This window comes from Pongo pygmaeus, chromosome 5, assembly GCF_028885625.2.
Source record: "Pongo pygmaeus isolate AG05252 chromosome 5, NHGRI_mPonPyg2-v2.0_pri, whole genome shotgun sequence".
Lineage (NCBI taxonomy): Eukaryota > Metazoa > Chordata > Mammalia > Primates > Hominidae > Pongo > Pongo pygmaeus.
In genome coordinates, this window is record NC_072378.2 from 158,688,364 (window position 1) to 158,715,806 (window position 27,443).

General features: G+C 38.9%; 1 protein-coding gene across 6 annotated transcripts in view; it reads right to left on the minus strand.

Annotated features, from left to right (window-relative positions):
• SERAC1 (serine active site containing 1) overlaps positions 1-27,443 on the minus strand; it is a 57,701-nt gene that overhangs the window by 7,355 nt on the left and 22,903 nt on the right. For 3 of the 6 annotated variants that reach the window (XM_054491666.2, XM_054491668.2, XM_054491667.2), the window contains 7 exons: positions 26,679-26,800; positions 25,467-25,595; positions 12,748-12,861; positions 10,480-10,642; positions 3,411-3,561; positions 2,009-2,150; positions 725-819 (listed from right to left, as the gene is read on the minus strand). In XM_054491666.2, the coding sequence (XP_054347641.2) occupies positions 725-819; positions 2,009-2,150; positions 3,411-3,561; positions 10,480-10,642; positions 12,748-12,861; positions 25,467-25,595; positions 26,679-26,800 (916 nt within the window). The remainder of the gene's footprint in view (positions 1-724; positions 820-2,008; positions 2,151-3,410; positions 3,562-10,479; positions 10,643-12,747; positions 12,862-25,466; positions 25,596-26,678; positions 26,801-27,443) is intronic. The other 3 variants (XM_063666772.1, XM_063666773.1, XM_063666774.1) reach the window with 1 other exon arrangement.

Below are 27,443 nucleotides of genomic sequence, written 5' to 3' on the forward strand. Positions count from 1 at the left end.
TCTGGTAGTTTCAAACTGTGTATTTGTAGACACATTTCTTCAAAATAAAGGTTCTCCAGAGCTCCTCTGGGTGAAATGGGGAGGGAGACCTGGAGTCTTGCCTGCTCACCTTGACACCCTTCTTGGGCACCTACGGGAGGTTCATTCAGAAAGCAGTTTGATAACACTGATTTAGACCAACGCTCTCAATCTGTAGACAAAGCTCCCCAGAAAAGTAAACTGACTGGTCTAAGACTGCACAGCAAATCAAAGGTAGGATCCGGCTACTGTCAATCCAGTAACTCTGAAATCCAGCACGCCTTCCGATGTATATACAACTAGCACAGATGACATACAAGGGAAATAGCAGCTGATATTTCTCAGCATCTTTCTCTTTGCTTCCTTTAGCCAGTATGATTGTGGACACAAGAACAAAAAACATCACTTTTACTTCTGATAGAAAAGGAGACTTTGCTAGAGAATCCACGATCCTTAACTATTAGAACAGTTGTAAATAAACCCTGTTAGGAGCCCACCATTGGTGATATACCTAAGCCTTCTACTATTCCACTGCTTATTGAGAGCAAACTCCTTCTAGAAGGAAGACAAAAAAGATTCGGCTTGTTCTTCATAAGAAAATCCTGTCTGTGGCATCAAAAAATTAAAATCACTTCCCATCCAAGAGGACCTAAACTTGCGGCCTGAATTCTTCCCTGTCCTCCTGGTCTAAAGTCGCCTCTGTTACCTTTCCATAGGGCACCTTGCTCTCCAGTCGCTGAGGCTGGTGTCATACTCCACAGATATAATTCGGAGAGCAGGACAGTCTTTTGCTAACCATGTCTAAGTAAAATAAAACATATGTGAGAACAAGTATGTATCTTCACCACTGCAATTACTGCCTAGTAAATCAAATTTATAACTAAAGGCCTCTTGCACTATAATTAAAGATAGCACTGAAATAAGGTTTGAAGGTACTGTAAAAACAATTCCAGCATTTTATCTTTTTAAGTCTCTGGTCTCAAAGTGGTACCAGTATTTATAGCATAAGGCCAATGAAGGTTTCAAGAGAATATTTTCAATTTTAAGCTGCTATAGCCAAGAGTAAGGCCTGTTTTAAAGTCTAGATCAAGTTGGCTTTTTGAAAGAATTTAGTAGACTGTTATAATCACAGGACAGATGGCATAGTCTGACAGATTTTGGATCTGAGAATTCAGAGACACTAATAATAATCGTCACAGTTCTATCTCTGTAAACCCTAGGTCTATCATCATCTCTGTACTTCAGTGCCACCAGAAAGTGCAAATCATTCTTCTACTTGAGAAGCCTTTGTGAAGGAGAATAAGTAGTAATGGAACAATGCCCTAAAAACTATTCACACATATATGCAGCATCACTTTTAAATGAGCTTTAGATAAATTCCATTCAATGAATTCATTCCAGAATTAAGGTTCTTTGGGAGAAATAGTATCAAAGAAATGTAAAGTATTAATTAGCCAGGCATGATGGCATGTGCCTGTGGTCCCAGCTACTCAGGAGGCTGAGGGGGAATGACTGTTTGAGCCTGGGAGGTTTAGACTGCAGTGCGCTAGGATCGCACCACTGCACTGCAGTCTGGGTGACAAAGTGAGACCCGCATCTCAAAAAAAAAAAAAGAAGGAAAGAAATGCAAAGTATAATTACTTCTTCAAAGACTTTCTATTTTTGTAATTATCAAGGTCATAGAATTAGGTAACTATTATAAATGTAAGTATTGTTATTTTTTTTTGTATTATATTACAACAAAAGTGAACTATTACTGGCTCTTGCCCCTATTTTTTACTTAATAGAATATTTTTTGAGTCATACACTGCACCCCAAATGGAAATTATACAACATAGGGTGACAAGCCCAGTTGTTGTCATAACATACTACAAATCTCCCTAAGAGAAAGAAGAACTGCATGGAAAAAAAAATCCCAGAACAAAGAGAAAAACAAGCAAGCCACAATCAGGGCCCCAGCAACCAGGGCCAGAGTCAGTGGCTCCCTTACCTTGGGCCAGCACGTCGTATATCTGTCTTCATCCTCCATAGGTTTTTCAATTACAGCCTGCTCACTGTCCTGCTGGCGCCATGTTTTGAATGCTGCTCCCATAAGGCCATGAATAAAAAGGACATCTGCTTTAATGGGCTGACTAATAGGGGAGAGAGTTTTAAAAAGAAGCAGAATAAATGCATTATTGCTTTGGTAAGAATCTACACAGCATTCTCTGTGGATGGTGCTTTAGCAGGTTTATGTGACATAAATCTGAATTAAAGCAAGCTCTATAAGCACAGGTTTGCTGGGAAACCCTAGAAGGAGGTTTGGCAAAGACATACATGAAGCATGTTCACTATTCTCTAAAAATGGAGACTATTCTAGTCAGGCAGACCAACCACAATCAATTATAATGAGCTTAGCAATCAATCAACTGACAGATGTCATAGTCAGATTACTCTCTAAAGACTTCCATTTGAGAATATTCTACAAATCAATAAAACTATTTAAGAAATTAAAGAAGAACGTGCTAATAACAATTTCAAAGTCAGTATGTATAAAAGAGATTTTCAAAAATGTGTTAAGGAAACTAATACTTATAAAATGAGATTTCAAAGTAACATTCACTCATTGCATATGACGCATTAAAAATTGTAGATCGTATGTTAGTTGCAAGCTATTTACAATACACATACAATTACGCAGTGCACATAAACATTACCATAATATTTTATTTACAAATTGTAATTAACCAGGTAATCCACTTTTTAATTTAAAAGTTTTTGCTATTTTCTGAGGTATTTTTTGTAAAGTGCCCTAAGAAAACCAAGAAATATGTTATTTTTTCAGTGTGGTCCCTTCTATATTTATTGTCTTAGCAATTATACAACTAGATATAATGACCACAAATAACCTTAAGAAGGGGCATGAGTCAAACTTATTACAACTTATTCCTTTCAATGCATCCTTTTATAACTAGCATAAACTTTCTCCAGTCCCTTGAGTTCTAGGCCTAGGCTAATTTGGTTGCCACATAAGACAATGTCTTATCTCCTTCCTATTCAGCTGACTTCTACAATCCAAATCAGTTATTAACTCAGATCTAAGTGAAAATGCCTTGAACCAAAGGAGATACGTATTACAAAGTTTAAGTGTGACACGTTATCAAATGTGAATGCAACCTAACTGAAGGGAAGCCCTTTGTAAAATAACCATGATAATTTAGCTAGTTCACATACTTTTCATGACAACCTCCAATTCTTCTGAGGTTACTATAGACAAATTATTTTAGTAAATAAGATATTTGACTTATAAGGTATTTAACTTATCTGAATTATGCAGAAATAAGTTAAAAATTTGAGGCCTCTAGGCTTCACATTCCCAAAGGGGACAAAGCAACTCTCTTCTGCTTCCTTACCTTGTTCGATACTGGGGATGCAGCACATACACGCCATCCTGATATTTTTCTTGCACAGTTTCTCGGTCTAAATTTGCCAGGATTCTGGCAGCGTGTGAGGACTCCATAATGTGGGGAGATTTCATTGCTTCTGCCATGATGGAAACCCAGCCTGGTGAAAAGTACACATATCCTAAATACTGATGCAAATCCATCGCAGACCACAGAGAGAGGTTTCAAACTGAATATGATGGGAGAAAGGCAAACCTTGCGTGTCTGTCCTTGGCGGAGAAGTCCGACTATTCCAACCCCATTCTGCCCTATGATCCTCTGAGACCTGTGGCACAATACCATCCACATACCCCTTAAGGGACCTCAAAGAAGGAAAGAGGGGTTGAAGAGCCATTTTCTTTATTTAGAAAACCTAACACTAATAGCAATTATAGAGGTGTTCACAGCAATTATAGAGGTGTTCACAAAAGTGAACAAAATACCATGATGTTTTGCTTTTAACAAGAATTATGAAACTCAGTGGGTTAATACTAGTTATTTCATCCTGACCAGCAATCAGTAATACCCTTTCATACAAATGAGGAAATTATTTCTTAACAATGAATTTGAGACACAAAACTCTTGTAGAATCTGGAGATCAGGAAGGAAAAAACATTTTTTAAAGGAAGGCAAACAGAAAATGCATGGATAATACTATCTACAGTATGATTTCTTTTTTTAATGTTTTTGTTTTTAAAACTTTATATACATAAATATGTATAAAAGTACATGTGCACACACATACACAAACACACAAAGATCTATACACTAAACTTATAAAGTCATTACCTTTTAGGAGAGAGATAGGGTAGAAGAGGGCTCTGTAAAAAAGGTATGTTTAGCTTTTTCACTGTATCTATTTTCTGAAGTACAGTGAAAATCTATGTATTTATTTATATAATTTATTTAATTTAAAATAAAGCAGAACATGGACCTTGAAGTTAGACTTGGGCTCACATTTCTGCTCCCTGCTTACTTGCTCTGGAACCTCAGTCAAGTTATTTAGCAACTGAACTAGAGAAGGTTTTAATAAACTAATGTATGTGAAAACCGTGGGCCCAGGCCCAGCAGGCACTCAATACACGACAGCTGTCCCCATGCCCTTCTCCCACTCTTTATAACAAAAGTGTTGAGTCACTGTGATGATGGGAAGCCAGCATTTAATAACCTAAAAGAAGCTTCAGACTCAGTACTTAACAATATTCAAATTTATAACACAGAAGATTCCTCTTCAAAATCTGTTAAAGATTTTAAAATAATAAAATAAGAATATTTAAAAATTATATCTATAGAGATAGACAAGTATGTTATTGGTATATATGAAAATGCGGCTTTATTTTTAATGAAGTCACAAGAAAAAGCATGGTACAAGCCACCTCTGGCTTTTTTCAGTTGACAAAATATGTTCACAATGTCCGAGATACTCCACCTTTGAAAAATATCAAATGCCCTTTGGAAAACTTACTTCTTTCTTTAACATTGAGCATTTTAAAATTATATAACATCTGAATGCACTCATGCAAAACACATAATAATGTTTCGGTCAACAATGAACCACAAATACTATGGTGATCCCATAAGATTACAGTACAGTACTTTTGCTGTGCCTTTTCTATGTTTAGCTGTGTTTAGATACTCAAATATTTCCCATTGTGTTACAACTGTCTACAGTGTTCAGTACAGTAACATGCTGTATAGGTTTGGAGCCTAGGAGCAGTAGGCTGTCCCATACAGCCTAGATGTGGAATAGGCGCAACCATCCAGGTTTATGTAAGTACACTTCGTGATGTTTGCACAGTGACAAAACTGCCTAACGATACATTCCTCAGAATGTTTCTCCACTATTAAGCAATGCATTCTGTACGTGTTAACTGTAAAAAATAATGAAATAACTAAAAGTAGCATCTAATGATGAAGGTCTTGCTTTAGTACTCCCATAATTTCCCAACTCCATTTACATCCTCAGAGTAATTAATGAAAGGTAGAAGTTTGGTGGACACCCTTTTGAAAAATATAGTCATGTATCTATAATTTAAACACATACAATGGGCCGGGCATGGTGTTTCACGCCTGTAATCCCAACACTTTGGGAGGCTGAGGCAGGCGGATCACTTGAGGTCAGGAGTTCAAGACCAGCCTGGCCAACATGTGAAACCCCATCTCTACTAAAATTACAAAATTAGCTGGGTGTGGTGGTGGGCGCCTGTAATCCCAGCGACTCAGAAGGCTGAGGCACGAGAATCACTTGAACCCGGGAGGTGGAGGTTGCAGGGAGCCAAGATAGCGCCACTGCACTCCAGCCTGGGCGACAGAGTAAGACTGTGTCTCAAAGAAAAAGAAAAAAAAAATGTAGCTCTATGTGCACTTTTGGAACCTAAATGGAATCATACTACTGTTCTGTATCTGTACTTCAGCAATATGTCTTGGAGAGCTCTCTATATATATCAACTTCATTCCTTTGAACTATAGTATTACGTCACATGACTACGCCATTGTTTAACCACTATTCATTCCTATTGGCAGACATTTAGGTTGCTCCAACTTTTGTAAATCTGAAGGCAAAAATCTGCAGATCTGATACTAAGATTGATACAAAATATATAAAAACAAGGAAAGACACAGGATGCCTAAAGAGAAAAAAACACAGGGCAAGGTAGCAGAATTCAAATTGGAGTATTGAGAAGTAATGAAGGCTGAGCAAAAAGAAGGTATATGTAGGTAACTCTTTCAGAAGTCTAGCTATAACAGGGAGGAGAGGACGTTATAGGGGATGCAGATTATGTTTTTCACATCTTCCTCCAATGTATGTGATCAGAGGGTTCAGCTATGAGGCAGGAGCTGACCATGAGACCAGAAAAAAGTATACATTCCTGAGACTGTGAAAGGAGACAGGCCCAAACATGGCTGGAGGGCTTATAAAAGAGGTGTCTCTTTTCCTATTACCAAGAAAAGGAAAAAACAGGGTTTGGTTTTTGTTAGTGAGAAAATTCCTTTTAGGGCTTCAATTGTCTCAGTAAAGGAGGAGGAGAAGTCATCCTCTGACAGGAAGGAATATGTGGAAGGTTTAAGGAACATGAAGAAAGTTTACAATAGTCATTGCTAAGAATGTTAAGGTAGTTGATTGGAGAAACATAATTGCTGAGCAATATTGAAGGTTCTTTAATTTGTGATCTCATAAGCATGCTGACAACCAATCTGCAATGATTCCATGTTCAGCCACTGAGTAAGCAGGCAGTAGGTTTCATCAAGGTCTTGACCAAGAGACTGCTAACAGGATCAAAGGGAAAGGGAGTTGTAGGTACTGGCAAAAATGTTACTGAAATAACAGACCATGGAATATAAGCTGGGTTCAGGGAGGAAGTAAAGAATAAAAAGAGTGATGGATTGGGAGAGGATAAAGGGGTCTGTGGATAGAAGATTTCAATAGAGAAGAAAACCAGTCCTTATGGGGTAGATGCAAAAACAAGCTTGAATGAAAGAAGGATGTGCTCAGGGCTGATTTTTAGGTGAAGTGGTTTCAGGCAGTGATTAGGTTCAATGTATGACTTAGGAGTAGAGTACTGGACAACTCAGGAGCAGAGCAGTAAATCAATGAAGATGAGAAGGTCATGGAATTGAGGCCAAGGTGGTGAGTGGGCTATCCAGGAGATAAGAGGACTGAAGACTTGGGGTAGACCCAGGTTTCAGAGAAGAGTCATTTTTTTTTTCTATAATAAGATACTGATTTGATCAGGTCTTTGTCCTGCTTTGAATCCCTTAGTCTCCACCTCATCAATGAACCTGTAGATAGGTCAGTAGAAATCATCCAAAGTAAAGCACAGAGGAAAAAACTGAAACATAATGAATAGAATCTCAATAACCTGCAGGACAGAAAAAAGAGATCTAATATACATAACAGAAGTTCCAGAAAAAGATAAGAATAAAAAAGGACAAAAGAATAAATATTGGATGATACACTGGCAGGAAAGTTTCTACATTTGATCAAAAACACCAACCCATCAATACAATGTATTGTATTCTTGAAAATTGCTGACAGAATCTATTTTAAATGTTCTCACCACAAAAAATGATATGTATGAGGTAACGCATATGTTAATTCTCTCAGTTCAGTGGACCCCAAGCAGGATAAATATGACACCTACACATTTCAGAGTCAAAAATCAAACAGAAAGATCTTAAAAGAAAAAAGATATTACATATAAGAGAACAAAAGTGGGAATCCACAGAGACTTCTCATCAGACAATGGATTCCAGGAGAGAGTGGAACGACATTTTAGAAATGCTGGAAAAACACACACACACACACACACACACACACCAAAGACACACACACACACACACACACACCAAAGAATAATTTATCCAGGGAAGATACCTTTTCCTGGACATAAAATAAAGGCAAATTAAAGACACACACACACACACACACACACACACACACACACACACACACACACCAAAGAACACACACACACACACACACACACACACACACACCAAAGAATAATTTATCCAGGGAAGATACCTTTTCCTGGACATAAAATAAAGGCAAATTAAAGACATTTTCAAATAATGAGGTAAGAGAATTTGTTGCCAGTGGATCCAATACACAAGAAATACTAAGGGAAAGTCTTTAGGCTGAAGAGAAGTATTATCAGATGTAAATCCATATATACAGAAAAAAGGGAGAGCACTGGAGATTATAAATATGCAAACAAAAAAGATTTTTGATTTCTTATATGCTTTAAATGTCACATGACTGTTCCTATGGTTTCAATGTGTCCGCTCCAAAATTCAAGTGTTGCCAATGTGACAGTATGAAGAGGTGAGCCTTTAAGAGGTGACTGGGCCAGCACTGTTCCTCCCACATTAATAGAATTAATTCATGTTTGAAGTGATTACTATCCCAATTGCCCTGACTTGATCATTACACATTGTATACTTGTATCAAAATATCACTACATATTTACATCCCCATAAATATGTACAACTATTATGTACATAAAATTTTAAATTCAAAAATTTGTAAATAAAAAAATAAAAGAGGCTTCATGCAACATGCAGGCTAGCTTGCCCTTCAGTCTTCTGCCATGTGACGATAAAACAATGAGGCCCTCACAAGACACCAATGGCCAGAACCTTGATCTTGAACTTCCCAGCCTCCAGAACTGAGAGACAATAAATCTGTTATTTATAAATTACCCAGCCTCCAACATACAGCCTCAGGTTACAGCAGCACAAAATGAACTAAAACAACTATTAAAACATAAATAACAACAATGTAACCAGGCACAGTGGCCCAAACATATACTCCCAGCTACTCGTGAGGCTAAGGTAGGAAGATCGCTTGAGCCTAGGAGTTTGAGGACAGCCTGCGCAACACAGCAAGACCCTGTCTCAAAAAATAATAATAACAATGATAATGTATTGTGAAGTCTATAAATAAGAGTAAAACATATTACAACAATACCACAAAGAATGGCAGGGGATGTGAACTGAATTATGGGGTTGTAAGGATCTTATATCATATGAAATGGCATAATCTTAATTCAAAGTAGACTGTAAGGATACAACCATTAAAAAATACACACACAGTATAAAAAGCCAAAAGAGGAGAAACAACAGAATTTAAAAACAAACACTCAAGTAATACAAGAAGTCAGAAAAAAGAAGAAAAAGAGGGACAAATAGAAAGCAAAGAGCAAGATGACCAACATAACCAAACAATATCAATAATTACATTAGTAAGTGTTGAAAGTGTTCTTCCATCCCCCAGCACACATATATGTGTACATATACATTTATACATATTTGTGTATGTATGTATATCTATCTATCTATCTATATATATGTGTGTATGTATTATCCAGCTCTTTCTAGTGAAAGAGGCAAGAAGCAAAGACACCCCAGGAGCAATATGCACTCCTATCATTTAGACCTTGGTCTCTAAGAATCATTCTCCACTAAAAGTATAGAGATTTCTTCAGAGAAATGAACCTAAACTATCTTGTTATACCAGGAAATAAGAAATGCCTCCCCAAAATAATGTTGGCATATCATAAAGGACATGGGCCAGTTTGCTGGGGCTCCCATTAGTCAAAGCTGGAACAATTTGGCACCAAATTATTAAGTACAGCAATAAATTATAAACTTTTAAAAATAGGAATTCATGTACCTGTCCATAGAAGGGAGGGAGGAGATGGAGGGAGGGAGGAGGGAAAGAGAAGGACTCTTGCTTCCAGTAGAATGCCAAATGCTAAAAAGTAAATGCAGAGGGTGTGCTGGAGCTAGAAAATCATTTTAAAACCATTAAGGTAAAGACTAGATTGGGCAGGAACTGTCAGAGGATAGAAAGCAGGATATTTGCTTGGTCTTAAAGTATCTCCCCACAGCTGGTTTATTACTTGCAAGAGAGAAAATCATTAATCATAAAATGAATCTCTTTTTAGTCTGACTATGCCTCTTGGTTAACCAAATCACATCAAAAATTACAGGCCAGGCATGGTGGCTCACACCTGTAATCTCAACACTACGGGAGGCCAAGGCAGGGGGATCACTTGAGCCCAGGAGTTCGAGACCAGCCTGGGCAACAAAGTGGGACCCCCGTCTCTATAAAAAGTTTTCCAAATTAGCCATGCACAATGGCACGTGCCTGTAGTCCCAGCTACTCAGGAGGCTGAGGTGGGAGGATCCCTTGAGCCCAGGAGTTTAAGGCTGTAGTGAGCTATGACCACACCACTGCACTCTAGCTTCGGCAACACAGTGAGATTCTCTCTCAAAAAAAAAAAAAAAAAAAATTACATAAATAATTAGATGATCATCATGGCAAACCTGCTCTCCTATGATCATCTACAATACTGATTATCTTAGGCACAGATTATCTACAATCTCAAGCAATTCCTTGCCTCTACCAAAATAACATGTTCTAAGGACCCGTAACTAACCCTAAGTAGAGCCTTGTCTATTGAAAAATGAACATATCATGAGGGGTAGAGGTGGGAGAACAAAGTAAAAAATACTCAGTATATAAAGCTGTTACCTGAGCGAACTATAGAAGAATGAAGATGTTCATTCAAAGCCATATTTCCAATGACACGCATTATATTTCTCTGTACTTTAGGGCAGTCCTTGTGAAGTTGGTACAGCCTCTGAAGTAGCTGCAGGCCTCCATTTGCTTCGATTTTATCACAATGTGTGGATATCTGGCACAATAAATAAACGAAAGCTCCCTTGACATTGTACAAATTCATGACGTGAGATGACACAGCCTGGTCATGAGGACAGCTAGGTAGCTCCCGCTCAAGGGCAGGGATGCAGGGAGACTCAAAGCTCTCGTCTCAGCTCGCTTAAATAAGCAAATCCCTATCTAAGTGGGAAGTGCTTCAAAATCATAGAAAAAATCCCAAGAAGGCATCTCTCACCAGGACTACTAAAATCATTATTCTCATTCTGCTTAGCTCTTGGTTGGATGTAACCTGACAATGTCATTATTACAAAATTGTTTCAATTTATAGTGACACTTTGACTTGAAATTACCTTAAAACAGTTCTCACCTTGAGAAATCTGCCACCTATTCTCAGGAAATAGTCCTCTGTGCAAGCGAACAGATTTCATTCAGCAAACAAGGACTCACACAGGGCCAGACCAGTGACCTCTGTGGCCCCACACCCTATCCCACACAATGCCCACAGCTATGGGGCTGGCCTCAAACTTAGAAGTTGGAAAATTTTTTAAAAGAGAAAGATCAGGTAAAAATAAAAAGGGATTTGAAGTTTTAATGGAGAAAACAGATAAAAGAAAAAGAAAACATGCATATTAAATTAAGGGAAGAGAACTGACCAACAAGTCAGTCTTTCTAATGTCACTGAGCACAGCTTTGCCTCTTCCCATCACTAGTTTTACTCAAGGACATGACACCATATGTACATATGGCAATTTTCACTTTCTAGATTTTTGTTAAATTATATCACATTATAAGTGCCTTAAAATGTATGCCTTTTAAATATACTGTATATCAAGTGAGATCTGCAATAATTTCAGAGATTTCCGGAAAGGTAACTATTATATTCCATGCACTGCCCTTTCTACTGAAGATGCAGCTATTGCTTCAGAAAAACAACTCAGGAGACACCACACTCGAGCAAGTTTTCCCAGGTCCCTTCTGTACTACAACACCTTATTCCCTCTGCTTTGTAGTCAGTTTCTAATTTCATGGGCGAGAACTAAAGATGACTTTCTAGTCTAAAGATGACTTTCTACACATGGCTTTTAAGCCATGTCTAATGTGTCCCAAAACTGAACTGGAGAGTTCCGAATCTCAAGGATGGTGTTTGTCTTGATGTGGGACAGATCACCTGCATTCACCTCACCAGGGTGCTGGCTACAAATGCAAATTCCCGGACTCCACACCAAATCTATGATGTTAAACTTGATACAAGTGAGTGGAAAAATGTGCATTTTAAAACACATTTCCTGGGTGATGTTTCTGCACTATGAGCACTACAAGGTTTGTTGCTTTTTTCTTTTTTAAACTATCATCGTGATAGAAAAGTTTCTATGGTACCAAAGAGTTTAACAATCATTGATATATGCTACAGTTACACTTCAAGAGTATAGTCATCTAATATTTCCTTGTTTTTTTTTTTTTTTGAGATGGAGTCTTGCTCTGTCGCCCAGGCTGGAGTGCAGTGGCACAATCTCAGTTCACTGCAACCTCTGCCACCCGGGTTCAAGCGATTCTCCCGCCTCAGCCTCCAAGTAGCTGGGATTACAGGTGCGCACCACCACACCTGGCTAATTTTTGTATTTTCAATAGAGACGGAGTTTCACCATGTTGGCCAGGCTGGTCTTGAACTCCTGACCTCAGGTGATCCACCCGCCTCAGCCTCCCAAAGTGCTGGGATTACAGGCGTGAGACACCACACCCGGCCTGTTTTTTCTTTTATCTTGTCACATCTTTGGCAGTTGTTTTAATGGAAATTATCTGAAAATAATATGTAAAAATATCTGAGAAAGGCAGTAGAAGACAACATAACTCAAAGGCAAATGCCACATTTAAATGATGGGCTGCTTTCTTTTAGGCAATTAAATAAATTTTTAGAAATACTTAGCAAAATAGAATCTCATTTATTGGTGCTAAATCATGATTATTCTAACAATTAAAATTGGAGGAAAGCAGAAATTTAAAAATAAGTGAAGGGCTTTTCTCCTTTTACAGTAAATGATTATTGCCCTTGCAAGACTCAACCTATATAATTATTTCAATAAAATCATAAAAAGTAAACTACATTTTGAAAATGTAAATTACCTCAGAATGTTTTACTATAGCTTCTAAACAGAACATTTCCACTGTTGCTGAAGGAACTTCTCCAAAACTTTCAGCATAAGGAAGTCCGTTTCCTCCAAAACACCATAAACCACCCTGAAATTAAAATAATTAAAATTTTTACCGAAAAAGTGACTAATATTTTTGACAAAAAAAAAGAAATCTCTGTACTAATAGATGGTATTAGAAAATACTAATGTGTAGGGTCTCAAAATATGTTGGAAATGTAAAAGGAACTTTATGCAAACTGTGGGTTATCAGAATAGAAAACATACAAATTATTCCAAGAAGAGCGCAACCTGTGTCCTCAAGTCTCTCCTCTGTGTCCTTTTGTATGAAAGTGTGAAGGACTAACTCACAATTCTTTAACAAGTAAGAAAAGCCCAGGATGTTCTAGTGTCATCTCTTTCAGCCCCCAGTAGTCAGTACAGTATATCATTTTCCAGATTCTGCTAATAGTCTAAAGTCTAATAATCAATATAATTCAAAAGATATAAAGCATTATTGGACAAGTTAAAAAGAAAGATCACGATGACAATGATCACAGAGCTTTCAATTCTTCTTAAGTTGAAATTCAATTCAAGTTCTTATGGAAGGCTAAACAAAAATCGTTACAAAAATTACAAAACAGAAGAGTAGTGGGGACTATTTCTAACAGATATTAAAACATAAATAAAAACATTTCAATTTTCTATTGAATGTTTTCAAAATTAAAACATTTCAATTTCAACTCTTATCACAGATCAAGGGTTAATGTCACTAATATGCAATAATCTCCTACAAGTCAGTGACAAAAAATACAAACACTATTATAGAAATACAAGCACAGTCATAAACATAAAGTTGTTAGGAAAATAAATATAATGCCTCTAAAATATATAAAAATATATTATAAATTATATATTATATATTTATATATGTATTTATATATTTATATATTGCATAGTATATATTTACATTTATTATATATTATTAATATACTATATATTTTATATCTATATATTATAATATATGTAAATTATATAATATATTTATATTTATATTTGTATATTTTAGAGGCATATTTCTAAATATAATTCATTATATATAAAATACATAAATATAATAATATAAATATATTTGTTTGTATATTTATTTTATAAATATATATAAACAACGCTCAGCACTGTTCATAATGAGAGGCGTGCACATTGAAAGGACACTAAGAAGCTACATTTGTCATCCGTTGAACAGACGAGGTTCTAGGGAAACAAGCACGCACAGCACTCTGCTGCGAGTGGTATCAATGGCACGACTTCTATGGAGGACAACCTGGCATCGGCAATCAAGATCACAAGAGCACATGCCCTTTAATAATTGATCCTACAGAGATGCTCACACACAGGGAAAGTGATAGATATGCAAGTTTGCTCACTGCTGCATTGTTTGTATAATAATAAAGACAGAAAACCAGCTAATATTCATCAATGGGGGTTAGTTAAATCAATTATGGTACAGTTGTACAATGGAATGCCATGCTGGTCTGAAAATTTTGAGTCTCTTCTTACACTGATATATACCAATCTCCACAATAATCCTTAAGTGAGAAAAAGGTATAGAACAGTGTGTATGTATCCTGTGCTACTACTCGTGTAGAGAGAGAGAGTGTGTGTGTTGGGGTAGGAGAGATGGAAGGGATGGAGAGAAGATGTATTGCTGCATTGCTGTAGGTACTTTGGAAGTGCTTCACTTTGGAGCTAGGGGTCATAATTGTGTGCATACAGCCCACCTGCTGGCAAAAGAGGACAACTACAAGGTAATGTCTAAAAATATATATATTAATATAAAGCCCAGTGTTTTCTATAGGAAATATAATCCACAAGATTCTGCATTTTTAGTTAATTTATAAGGTCCATGGTTCAGTAAACCAACTAAAAATAATTTTTGGCCACTCTATACTTTTTATTCATGCCTTCTTCTCATATATAATATTCTTTCTTTCTAAATTTAAACATGCTTGGATCTCAGAGTCACATCATTTAAATTGAGGATTGAGATGGGGCTAAGTCATGAAAAGTCATCCTTCTCTGGCAGAGATAATGGTAAATAGTGGATTGGTGAACTTTGTCGGGGGTAGGAACTTTTAGTTGAAGATTTATCACCACATCCTGGCTCCCCCAAACCCCTCTTCCCACCTTGTACCCTTGAATCATGTCATCTAGTTCTACTCTAAATTCCCCAAGGACAGAGAGGAGAGAAGGCAAAGAAAAATGATCTAGGACTTTCATTTGTCCTGGCCATTTTGGCAGTGTGATGTAGAGTGCAGTTCCCATTTCATTCTCATTTTTGGCGAAGCTTGTTACTTATGAATTGGCAGAGTTTGTGGCAGTAAGAAGTACAAGCAAAAAGGAATGAATACAAAGGAACAAACTCACAGTATGGTTGTATGGATTATATTCTAAACCCTAATGTAAAAATAAATGTACATAGTTACTGCTGCTTTATACTGAACTAAGATATGACAAGACTAAATAAATTCATAAAGATTTAAGAAACACCAAACATCAAATTCTATGAGTGCAACAAAAAATAATTTTATAAGGATTAAGGAAGTGCATAGGAAAAGCTAGAGAATGACAATATTAAAAACAATAATAAAGAGTAGGTACAGGCCAAGCGTGGTGGCTCACGACTGTAATCCCAACACTTTAGGAGGCTGAGACAAGTGGATTGCTTGAGCCCAGGCGTTCAAGACCAGCCTGGTCAATACAGTGAAACCCCACCTCTACAAAAAATTAGCTGGGCAAGGTGGTGCACACCTGCTGTCCCAGCTACCCAGGAGGCTGAGGTGGGAGGATTGCCTAGCCTGGGGAGGTCAAGGCTGCAGTAAGCTATGATAATGCCACTGCACCCCAGCCTGGGCAACAGAGTGAGACCCTGTCTCAAACAGACGAAAAAAAAAAAAAAAAGGAATAGGTAGAAAAACGGAAAGGCAACAGTAATATAAAAGAGCTAATCTCTGGTGTTTCTCTTTTGTTTTGTTTTTTTTTTGAGATGGAGTCTCTCTCTGTCGCCCAGGCTGGAGTGCAGTGGTGCAATCTCAGCTCACTGCAAGCTCCGCCTCCCGGGTTCAAGTTATTCTCCTGCCTCAGCCTCCTGAGTAGCTGGGACTATAGGCATGTGCCACCACGCCCAGCTAATTTTTTGTATTTTCAGTAGAGATAGGGTTTCACCATGTTAGACAGGATGGTCTCGATCTCCTGACCTCGTGATCCGCCCGCCTTGGCCTCCCAAAGTGCTGGGATTACAGGCGTAAGCCACTGCGCCTGGCCCATCTCTGGTGTTTCTTCATAAAAAGTTACAACGTTAGAGCTCTGTGATTTGTGCAAACTAACTGGGCTTTAAAATGATGTTCATTCTAAAGCAGGAGTTTTTAACAAGGGTCCTTAGGGGTATGGGGTAGATAGAATTCAAGGCAGGTAGGGTGTAAACTTGGATGGAAAAAAAAATTACCTTTGTTTTTTCCTAACCTCTAACTGAAATTCTGCATAGTATTCAGTTATGAACACAGACAACGAACCACAGTAACACTAGCAGTACCTGTGATTCTAGCAGTAAGGGAAAGCACAGGTATTTTCATATCACATCTCATGTTGCAGCTATCTGAAAATACGGTTATATTCACTCTTCCTTTCAATGCCAACTATCACCAAACGGTGAAGTTGCACATTCTCATACTAGTGATCCCAAATCTACACTGCTTTCAGCATTCCCTAGCAACAATGATTTGAGATCAACAGTTCAATGTTCTTATTCAGTGAAGCAACAACAGCATTCACAGTGATGTCATTAAAAAATAAAAGGTACATATTGAATGGAACCATATGAAGCTGCCTCTTTCCCCAGCTCTATCCACTGAAGGCCTGAAAGCAATGACAGCAGCAATGAGCTTACCTAGCCCAGAACTTGGTTACTAAATACCATTAGCCCTAAAAGGAACCAAGCCTGCTTAAAAAATCAGCTGATTCTAGGGCTAGAACAGGGAAAGTCTAAGATGAACATTTTCTAATACCAGAAAATAAGCAAGTGCTCCAAAAATAATGAATGAAACCATTTACAAAAGACATGGGAGACAACCTGAAGGGTCTCCCACAGCCAAACCTGGGACAATTTGAACATCAGTATGAATAAGGATAGTAAGAGATTATAATCTAGTGAAGAAAAATAACCATGTGTTATCCCATATGGATTAGAAAGGCAGAAAGGAGAAATGGGAGGAAGAAGAAAGCTTTTCCTACAGAAGAATACTAAATAAATGAATAAGGAATAATAAAATCAGGGGGAAAAACTCAGCATTTTGCAACCACCTAACAATAACTGTTATTAAGGCAACATTCATTCAAAGATTATTATTAAATAAAACCACTGGCTGAAAGTTTGAAGAGCAACAGGACAGTCTCCTAATCTCAAAGTATCTCCTCCTCCTACAAATCGTGTATTAATTTCAAATAAAGAAATATATTAACATTCAAGCAGAGAAAACTGGCAGACATCACTTTAACCAAGTGAACAAAGGAAACATCAGCCAATAAGGGTTGAGCTGGCATCACGCGCTTCTGGGCATGACATACTGGGAAGGACACAAAATCACCTCTGTCATATTCCTGTAATAAATGCACACCCAAATTTAATCATGAGGAAGCATGAGACAAACTAAACTGAGGGCCAATCTACAAACCACTGCTTTGTACTCTTCAAAAATGTCAATGTCATAAAGACAGAGAAAGGCTGAAAAAATTTTCAGGTAAAAGGAGACTAAATACACAAGACTCACATTCAATGCTTAATACCAGACTAGATCCTGAAATAGATTTTTTAAAAAGAAAAATGCTGTCACAGGCTGGGTGCAGTGGTTCACGCCTATAATCCCAGCACTTTGGGAGGCCAAGGCAGGCGGATCACCTGAGGTCAGGAGTTCCAGACCAGCCTGATCAACATGGTGACATCCCGTCTCTACTAAAAATACAAAATTAGTCAGGCGTGGTGGTGGATATGCCTATAATCCCAGCTACTCAGAAGGCTGAGGCAGGAGAATTGCTTGAACCGGGGAGGCGGAGGTTGCAATGAGCCAAGATCGCGCCACTGCACTCCAGCCTGGGTGACAGAGTGAGACTTCATCTCAAAAAAAAAAAAAAAAAAAAAAGCTGTCATAAAAGAATTACTGGGAAAATTCAAATATGGAGTATTCAAATATTAGACAACAGTATTACACCAATATTAAATTTTCTGAATCGATAACTGTACTGTGGTTTTTTCAGGGAATGTCCTTGGGGCATCATGTCTGTACCTAATGAATGGCTCAGGGAGAAAAATATTAAATGTGTGGGAATAGGTACATTAAAATATATCTGCAGAGACAGGGAAAGTAAAAAGGGAGGGATGATATAACAAATGGGATAAAATGTTAGCAATTGGTGAATCTTTTTTTTTGAGACGGAGTCTCGCTCTGTCACCCAGGCTGGAGTGCAGTAGTGCAATCTCGGCTCACTGCAAGCTCTGCCTCCAGGGTTCACACCATTCTCCTGCCTCAGCCTCCCAGGTAGCTGGGACTACAGGCGCCTGCCACCACACCCGGCTAATTTTTTTGTATTTTTAGTAGAGACAGGGTTTCACTGTGTTAGCCAGCATGGTCTCAATCTCCTGACCTCATGATCTGCCTGCCTCGGTGTCCCAAAGTGCTGGGATTACAGGCGTGAGCCACTGCGCCCAGCCAGTAATTGGTTAAACTTAATGAAATGTATTATTTTTGCAATTATTTAAATTTGAAATTATTCCAAAATAAAAAGAGAAAAATTTTAATTAACTTCAACTTTCATGTTTTAAATATATTTTATTATTGAATGCATCCATACATATATCAGAATTTATTTTCTCTTTTGATAACAGTATTTCAATATAATTTGTTTCCTTTGTAATCTTATGTATTATATTTTATGCATTTAGAACTGAGTTCCTAGACTTTACCAAATCACCAAAGGAGTCCATGGTATTCAAAGGTTAAGAACCCTGTTCCAAAACCAAGCATTATCGTGTTGGCTGTATGCTGGAGCTGACAGTCGCCCCTGTACGTGAGGAGTTTTGTTTATTTATTTTTTAGAGATGGGGTTTCACTATGTTGCCCAGGTTGGAGTGCAGTGGCTGTTCACAGAAGCTATCATAGAGCACCACAGCCTCGAACTCCTGGACTGAGGTATCCTCCTGCCTCAGCCTCCTCAGTAGCTGGGATTACAGGCATGAGCCACTGTGCCCAGCTTGAAAGCAGTTTTATATAGAAACAGCACACTGACACTGAAGGGCCCTTGGGGACCACTATGAAGCAGGTCTGTCATAAACTGGGCAGACAGATCACTACAAACCAGATGGACTCTCTCCACCCCCCATGTCAGCACCCCCAGCTTCCTGGCATATGTGAAATCCAGGAGGCATGATAAACTTGAGGCAGAGTAGGGGGAATAAGAATAACTAAAAGGCAGCCAGGTGCAGTGGCTCATGCCTGTAATCCCAGCACTTTGGGAGGCCGAGGCAGGCAGATCACGAGGTCAAGAGATCGAGACCATCCTGGCTAACATGGTGAAACCCCCGTCTCTACTAAAAATACAAAAATCAGCTGGGCATGGTGGCTAGTGCCTGTAGTCCCAGCTACTTGGGAGGCTGAGGCAGGAGAATCGCTTAAACCCGGGAGGCGGAGCTTGCAGCGAGCCGAGATCAAGCCACTGCTCTCCAGCCTGGCAACAGAGCGAGGCTGTGCCTCAAAAAAAAAAAAAAAAGTAAAAGGCAGTACTTACTCGCCTAAAGAGATGAGACATTAGAATTAAAATTAAGTATTTGTTTAAATATTAAATTAATTAAATATATGCTACCTCTTGTTTAAAAAAAAAAAACAGGGACTCAAATCAAAGTGAAACTGGTGCCCTCCAAGTGGAAAAATCAAAGGTGCTTCATTAAACATAAAGCATTCATTGTTTTTTGTTTGTTTGTTTTTTGAGACGGAGTCTTGCTCTGTCATTTAAAAAAAAAATACTAAAAACAATTTATTTACTTAAAGGATGGATGTGTATGTGTCTGTGATCTGCCCAAGTAGAATGGAAATGTTTCAAATGTCAGTTTCATCATTTCCAGTGTGATCTATGGCTCCTAAATATACTGAATTGGAGTAGCGTAAAGACAATGCAATTAAAAGGTCATACGGGCCAGGCATGGTGGCTCTCGCCTGTTATACTAGCACTTTGGAAGGCTGAGGCGGGGGTGGACCTCTTGAGCCAGGAGTTTGAGACCAGCCTGGGCAACATGGCGAAACCCCGTCTCTACCAAAAATACAAAAAAAATTAGCCAGGAATTGTGGTACACGCCTGTAGTCCCAGCTACTCAGGAGGCTGAAGTGAGAGGATCACTTGAGCCCAGAAGGCGGAGGTTGTAGTGAGCCAAGATCGTGCCACCGTACTCCAACCTGGGTGACAGAGTGAGACCCTCATCTCAAAAAAAAGGTCATACGAATTACTTTTTCAGAAAAACTTTGGTTAGGGGAAGATCTTTCAAATGAGGCACCTGAAATGGGTAGGGGAGGGTGGTGGAGAAGTTGTCAGAAGACGCAGGTCCTCTCCAAGGCGGTGAATGTTAAAACACACAAACACATGATATGTTAACTATGAACACACACACACATACACAAGGCCAATTTAAACTATGTAACTCTTTAAACTACTGACTGAGGCCAAGAATTCTGCACAAAGAAGCAGCATAGTGGGGCCAGGCACAGTGGCTCACACCTGTAATCCCAACACTTTGGGAGGCCAAGGCGAGCAGATTACGCGAGGTCAGAAGTTTGAGACCAGCCTGACCAACATCTCTACTAAAAATACAAAAAAATTAGCCTAGTGTGGTGGCACATGCCTGTAGTCCCAGCTAGTCAGGAGGCTGAGGCAGGAGAATTGCTTGAACCCAGGAGGCGGAGATGGTAGTGAGTCGAGATCACACTACTGAACTCTAGTCTGGGTGACAGAGGGAGACTGTGTCTCAAAAAAAAAAAAAAGAAGTAGCATGGTGGTATTAAACCACTTTCCCTCTCTTCACTTGGCAAAAGGTAAGGTTACAGAACACTATAGAAGGTAGAGGAATATTAACTAAACAGTAATGTCAGGCCAGGTCTCAGGAGCTCCGACATGGGGGTGCAGGAGAGAAGTTAGTGATGGGAGTGGGAGACACCATAGCAGAACACAGAGAAGTACCCAAGTCCACAAGACCCTGTCTGTAAACAGCCTGGTCCCAACCAAGCTGAAACTATCAGATGTTAGACAAGGCCTGCTGAAATTGAGGTGGTTCCCCGGCTTCCAGATGAAAAGCAGAGGCATAAGAATAGAGAAGGGAAGAATACAGATTTAGATAAGAAACTACTTGGCATGACAGGGTTGTGGTTTCCTAGGTTTGACACCAACAGCACAAACAACAAAAGGAAAAAATGTATAAATTGGACTTCATCACAAATGTTTTTTATTTTTTAATTTTTTTTTAGAGACAGGGACTTGTTCTGTTGCCCAAGCTGCAGTGCAGTGGCACGATCACTGCTCACTGCAGCCTTGAATTCCTGGGTTCATGTGATCCTCCTGCCTTAGCTTCCTGAGAAGCTGGGACCACAGGCACACACCCCACAACTGGCTAATGTTTTTCTTCTTTGTAGAGATAGTCTTGCTATGTTGCCCAGGCTGTTCTCAAACTCCTAGGCTCAAGTGATCTTCCCACCTCGGCCTCCCAAAGTGCTAGGATTACAGACATAAGCCACCATCCCTGCCCAGATTTCATCAAAATTAAAAACATTTGGGGTGCACAGGTCACTATCAAGAAAGTGAAAAGAACCCACAGAATGGGAGAAATATCTGCAAATTACATATCTAATAAGAGATTTGTATCCAGAACATATAAAGAGTTCTTACAATTCATCAATATAAAGAATTCTTACAATTCAACAATATAAAGAACTCTTACAACTCAACAAAAAAAATTTCAACTCTTACAATTCAACATATTTAATAAGAGATTTGTATCTAGAATATATCAAGAACTCTTACAATTCAACAACAACAACAACAAAAAGCCCATTTTTAAATTGGGTGCTACAACGTGAAAAGATGCTTCAAAACGACAAGTTAACCCAATTTTAAAATGAGCAAAGGGAGCCATGGTGGCTCACACCTGTAGCCTTAGCTATTCAGGAGGCTGAGGTGGGAGGATCACTTGAGCCCAGGAGTTCAAGGCTGTAGGGCATGTTATGATTTTGCCTGTGAATAGCTACTGCATTCCAGCCTGGGCAACACAGTGAGACCTCATCTCAAAAACAAAAACAAAATCACTAGTTAAAAAAAAAATTGAGCCAAGGATTTGAATAGGTATTTCTCCAAAGGAGATATGTAAGTGCCAACAGCACGTGAAAAGATGCTCAACATCATTAAGCATTAGGAAAATGCAAATCAAAGCCAGAATGAAGATACTACTTCACACACAATGGGATGGCTAGAATAAAAGATGGACAATAACATATATTGCTGGTGGGAATGTAAAATGGTAAAGTCTCTGTGGAAAACATTTGAAAGTTACTCAAAAAGTTACACAGAGTTACCATAACACCCAGAAATTCCACTCCTAGGTATATACTCAAGAGAACTAAAAACATACATCCACACAAAGACATGCAAATAAATGCTGATATTGAGATCTAATAAGAAATACATATTTGGTCTCTACCCCTGGTTCCCTCCAGAGTGATGAGTGTCTTTTATATGCTAATGAGATGAATGGTGGCTGGAGGGCCCCTAAATAGTTTCAGGAAGGGGGCTGGTGGCCAGAAAGACTAAGGGCATGATTAGATGGTAGGGACTTTCTGCCCTACTGAACCTCTAGGGAGGACAGAGGGCCTGAAGGTTGAGGTGATCACCAAAGGTCAATGATTCAATCAATCATGCCAACTGATTAAAACCATGAAAATCTGAAGGACAGGGTTCAGAAAGTTTCTGGATACCGGAACCCGTGGAGATGTCTGGAGGGTGATGCACCTGGAGGGGCATGAAGGCTCAGCGCCCCTTCCTACATAGCTTGCCCTACACATCTCTTCCATCTGCTGTCCATACCTCTCCTCTGTCATATCCTTTATAATAAACGGTAAGCATAAGTAAGGTGTTTTCCTGAATTCCATGAGTTGTCCCAGTAAATTAATCAAACCCAAGGTGGGGGTCATGGGCACTCCCAGTTTATGGCTGGTTGATCAGAAGCACAGGTCACACCTGGAACTTGTGACTGGTATCTGAAGTGGGGGGCAGTCCTGTGGGACAGAGCCCTTAACCTATGGGCTCTGACACCATCTCTAGGTAGAGATGTCAGAACTGAACTAAATTGAAGGACACCGAGCTGATGTCTGATGGAGAATTGCTGAGTGTGTAGGGAAATACCCTCCACACTCCTGGTGTCAGAATTGTTAAGTGGTGTGAGAAAGCAGGAAAAATGCTTTGCTTTTTTCCTATCTTGTACAGTACAGTTTTTTTTTCCAATGAGGAATGTTCATAGGAGTATTATTCATACATAATAGCCAAACAATAGAATGTTCATAGAAGTATTATTCATACCTAACAGCCAAAGAATAGGAATGACCCAAATGTCCATCATTGATGAACAGACAAATAAAATGCGGCATTGCCATACAATGGACTATTACTTGGCCATAAAAAGGAATGAAGCACTGATATGCCACAGTGTGGCTGAGCCTTGAAAACATTATGCTAAGTGAAAGAAGTCAGACACAAAAGGCCACATATTGGATGATTCCATTTATACGAAATGTCCAGAACAGGCCAATCCATAGGAAAAATAGATCAGTGGTTACCAGGGGCTGGAGAGGGGAATGAGTGGTGACTGCTAATGGTTACAGGATTTCTTTGGGGGATGGTGAAAATATTCTGGAATTAGATTGGAGTAATGATTATACAACTCTATGAGTATATTAAAACCCAATGAATTGTATAGTCTTAAAGGGTTTTATGGTATATGGGTTAAAAAGAAAACTAGTTGAATTAGAAATATCACCATAAATTTAAGACCTTTTAAGAAAAAGGTAATTGTTCTGCTCGGTCACTTAGGTGTCTAGGAGCCCCCAGGGTCCACCAGCTCTACCTTCATGAAGAACTATTACGCACACCTAGTGCCTGGGTTTTGGACTCTTAACCTTTTCCTGTAAGAAGAACCAGATCTCCTTGGAGAAGCGGCCAAATCTTGTAGGGCAGGAAGAATCAAAAAGAGCCAGGGATATCTTGTCAAAAAACCATGGCACCTTCCAGCCGCTTTGGGAACAGAATTTAAAAGCATAAGAAGGTCAGCATACAGAAAGGGCTATAGAGGCCAGACGACGGAACTCTCAGCATCAAAAAGAAAAGCCATTATAATTCACTGGAGCAATTCCAAGACATGGCACAAAAGGGGAAATTATGTAAAGTATACTAGACAAGTCATATCTACTGATGTGTCCCTAATTTCTCATAGAAGGGAAAAATAAGAAAACGCATTTAATTGGTCAAAGAATATAGAACACTGATTTTTTTTTTTTTTTTACTGACAAAATACGTTCCTCTCATTGAGATTACATAGTTATTGCAGTTAATAATGGTGGTTATTCGTTCTGATTTCTCTTAGAGATGAGATTTTTATAAAGAAAAACTTGCTGACATAACACCCCAAGAATATCAGAATTCAGTATTCACTGATAGCCTTTTTCTTTTTTTCTTTTTTTTTTTTTTTGAGACAGGGTCTCATGCTGTTGCCCAGGCTGGAGTGCAGTGGCACAATCACAGCTCACTGAAGCCTCAATCTCCTGGGCTCAAGCAATCATCCCAGCTCAGCCTCTCAAACAGCTGGAACTACAGGCACGTGCTACCACGTCCAGCTAATTTTTTTTTTTAAATATTTTATAGAGACTGGGGTGGCACTGTGTTGCCCAAGCTTGTCTCAAACTCCTGGCCTCAGGCAATCCTCCTGCCTCAGCCTCACAAAGCACTGGGCACTGGGATTACAGTTGCGAGCCACTGCCCTCAGCCCTATTCATTCTTTTTTTTTTTTTTTTTTTTTTTGAGACGGTGTCTCGCTCTGTCACCAGGCTGGAGTGCAGTGGCGCAATCTCGGCTCATTGCAACCTCCGCCTCCCAGGTTCAAGCGATTCTCCTGCCTCAGCCTCCCGAGTAGCTGGGACTATGGGCATGTGCCACCACGCCCAGCTAATTTTTGTATTTTTAGTAGAGACAGGGTTTCACCATGTTGGCCAGGATGGTCTCAATCTCTTGACCTTGTGATCCACCTGCCTTGGCCTCCCAACATGCTGGAACTACAGGCATGAGCCACTGCGCCCGGCCCTCATTCTTTAAGATAAAATTTAAGAGTTACCTCCTGTGAAGCTGTAAATGACCTCTTAAGCAGAGTGAAGGGCTCCTGAAATCACCTTTATCTCTTACACACTCTGTGACTGTTTATTTACCTGCCTCCCTGTCATCCCTGACATCCAGCCCAGGGCATGGCACACAACCAGAAGTTAGCATGTTTACTCAGTTACTGGGTGAACGCCAGCCACTGACACAATACATTGGAAAGGGTGGACACTCAAAAATATTTACTGAATGAATACATGAGCTAACCTTCTGAGCAGCTAGACTCTGACTGCTTTCACTAAGAGCCAAAGATGTAAAATACTGGATACACTCATCTAGCTCTGTTTGAGGTAAGGAAGCCAGCAACTGTCTGAGCTCTTCTTCAGTGGAAGAATCCTGAAATAAAAGGAAAGGAAATTCTTCATAAGTACTCAACAACTGAGTATAACAAAAAATATCCAAAGACTCAAAGCCAGTATTTGCCATATATATCAAAGCCATATATTATGTGTGCATGTCTCTCTCTCTCTCTCTCTCTCTCTCTCTCTATATATATATATATATACATGAAATAGACATAGAGATCTAGGGAAAGAGATATCAGAGATTAATTACTGCTTTCAGTCTTGAAAACAGTCACCCATCCAGGTAAATAAACAATCATTTAATTTTGAATTCTACACTTTCCTGCCTGCTACTTCAAACTGAAAGACCTATTGTAAACTTTAACTCTCAATTTTCATCTGACTGACATCTTGACATTCTCAACATCTTGACTCAAAATGAATTACTGCACCCTTACTAATTAAAGCTACTGCTTTTTAAATCCAGAACTTGTTACTATCTCATTTTCTCTAATAATTAATATCCAGTATATTCATTTTTCTGTTTTTCAAAAAGCTGCTAACACAGAAGTTTTAAGAGTTTCATTTTCTAGTCTAGGAAAGATACTCAAGAAACATGCTTTAAATCTGTGGCAGTGTTGCTCAACCAGGGGCTATTTTGCCCCAGGAACATCTGGCAACATCTGGGGTCATTTTTGGTTGTTACAACTAGGGGGTGCTACTAGCATCTAGGGAGTAGAGTCCAGGGATGCTGCTACACACCCTACAATTTACACAACAGCTTCCTACCACAAAGAATTATCTGGCCCAAAATGTCAATAGTGTTGAGGCTGAGAAAACCTGACCTACAGAAACTCAGAAGGGACCAACTCATGGATGCTGATGTGCTATGGCATGTCACCCAATGGTTTATAGAGACTCCCAATTCCCAAAGGCAGAAAATAATATAGAAGGAACAGCCCCTCCTGAGGAACCAAATCTTTGTATAAAAACTATGATTTCAGTTTTACATTCCAGTTTATCTGCTTGTGAGAAGTAGCCAACAACTACTTTTTAAAAGTATTTTGTACCCAAAGTGAAGATAATATATTAAACCATTTTTCACTCTCTAAATTATTATTATTGTTTTACTTACTTCTTTTAAAGATGGCAAAGGAGGTGGTAGGAGAAAAAAGCGAAGATCACTCTCTTTGCTTCGTGCCAAACCAATAAGAGTTTTCGGATCACAGGCTTGAGCAATTATCCTATACTGGTAATCTATGGAAAAAGCATTTTCTTTTGTTAATACCAAAACTAGCTGATAGATGTCATAAAGATTAACTGAACAAACTACTTGAAAGCACTCTAATTTTTAAACTGCTCTGCAAATTTGTAATCCAAAATTTCCCAAGTGCAACTACATTTACAATACCTATAAGCTAGATACATTTCCAGGACTGATCTCCCAATTCTCCTCAACATGTATCTGGAGACTGGGTCACAGCCTAACTTTTTGGAAAAAAAGGAAGCTCAGAGGTGGAAACTGGTAAGTCAGAACCAATTTAGCTTCTTTTTAAAACAATTCCAGCATTCAAAAGCTGTTCTGACCACTACTCAAAACACATGACGTGGCATTTAGGCCTACTGCCCTGTGGTGATGATATGGTGCTTTGGTATTCATAATGTCCATGAATATTTAGTCTGCAGTTCCAGAGAGCAGTACTTTGAATTAAACATGCCATTCTTTATATATCAAAAACAAAATTCCAACCATGAAAGCAAACATTATTTTCAATAATGGCAGTTTATAACCTGGGATTGGCCAGGCGCCATGGTTCAGGCCTGTAATACCAGCACTTTGGGAAGCCGAGGCGGGTGGATCATTTGAGGTCAGGAGTTCAAGACCAGCCTGGCCAACATG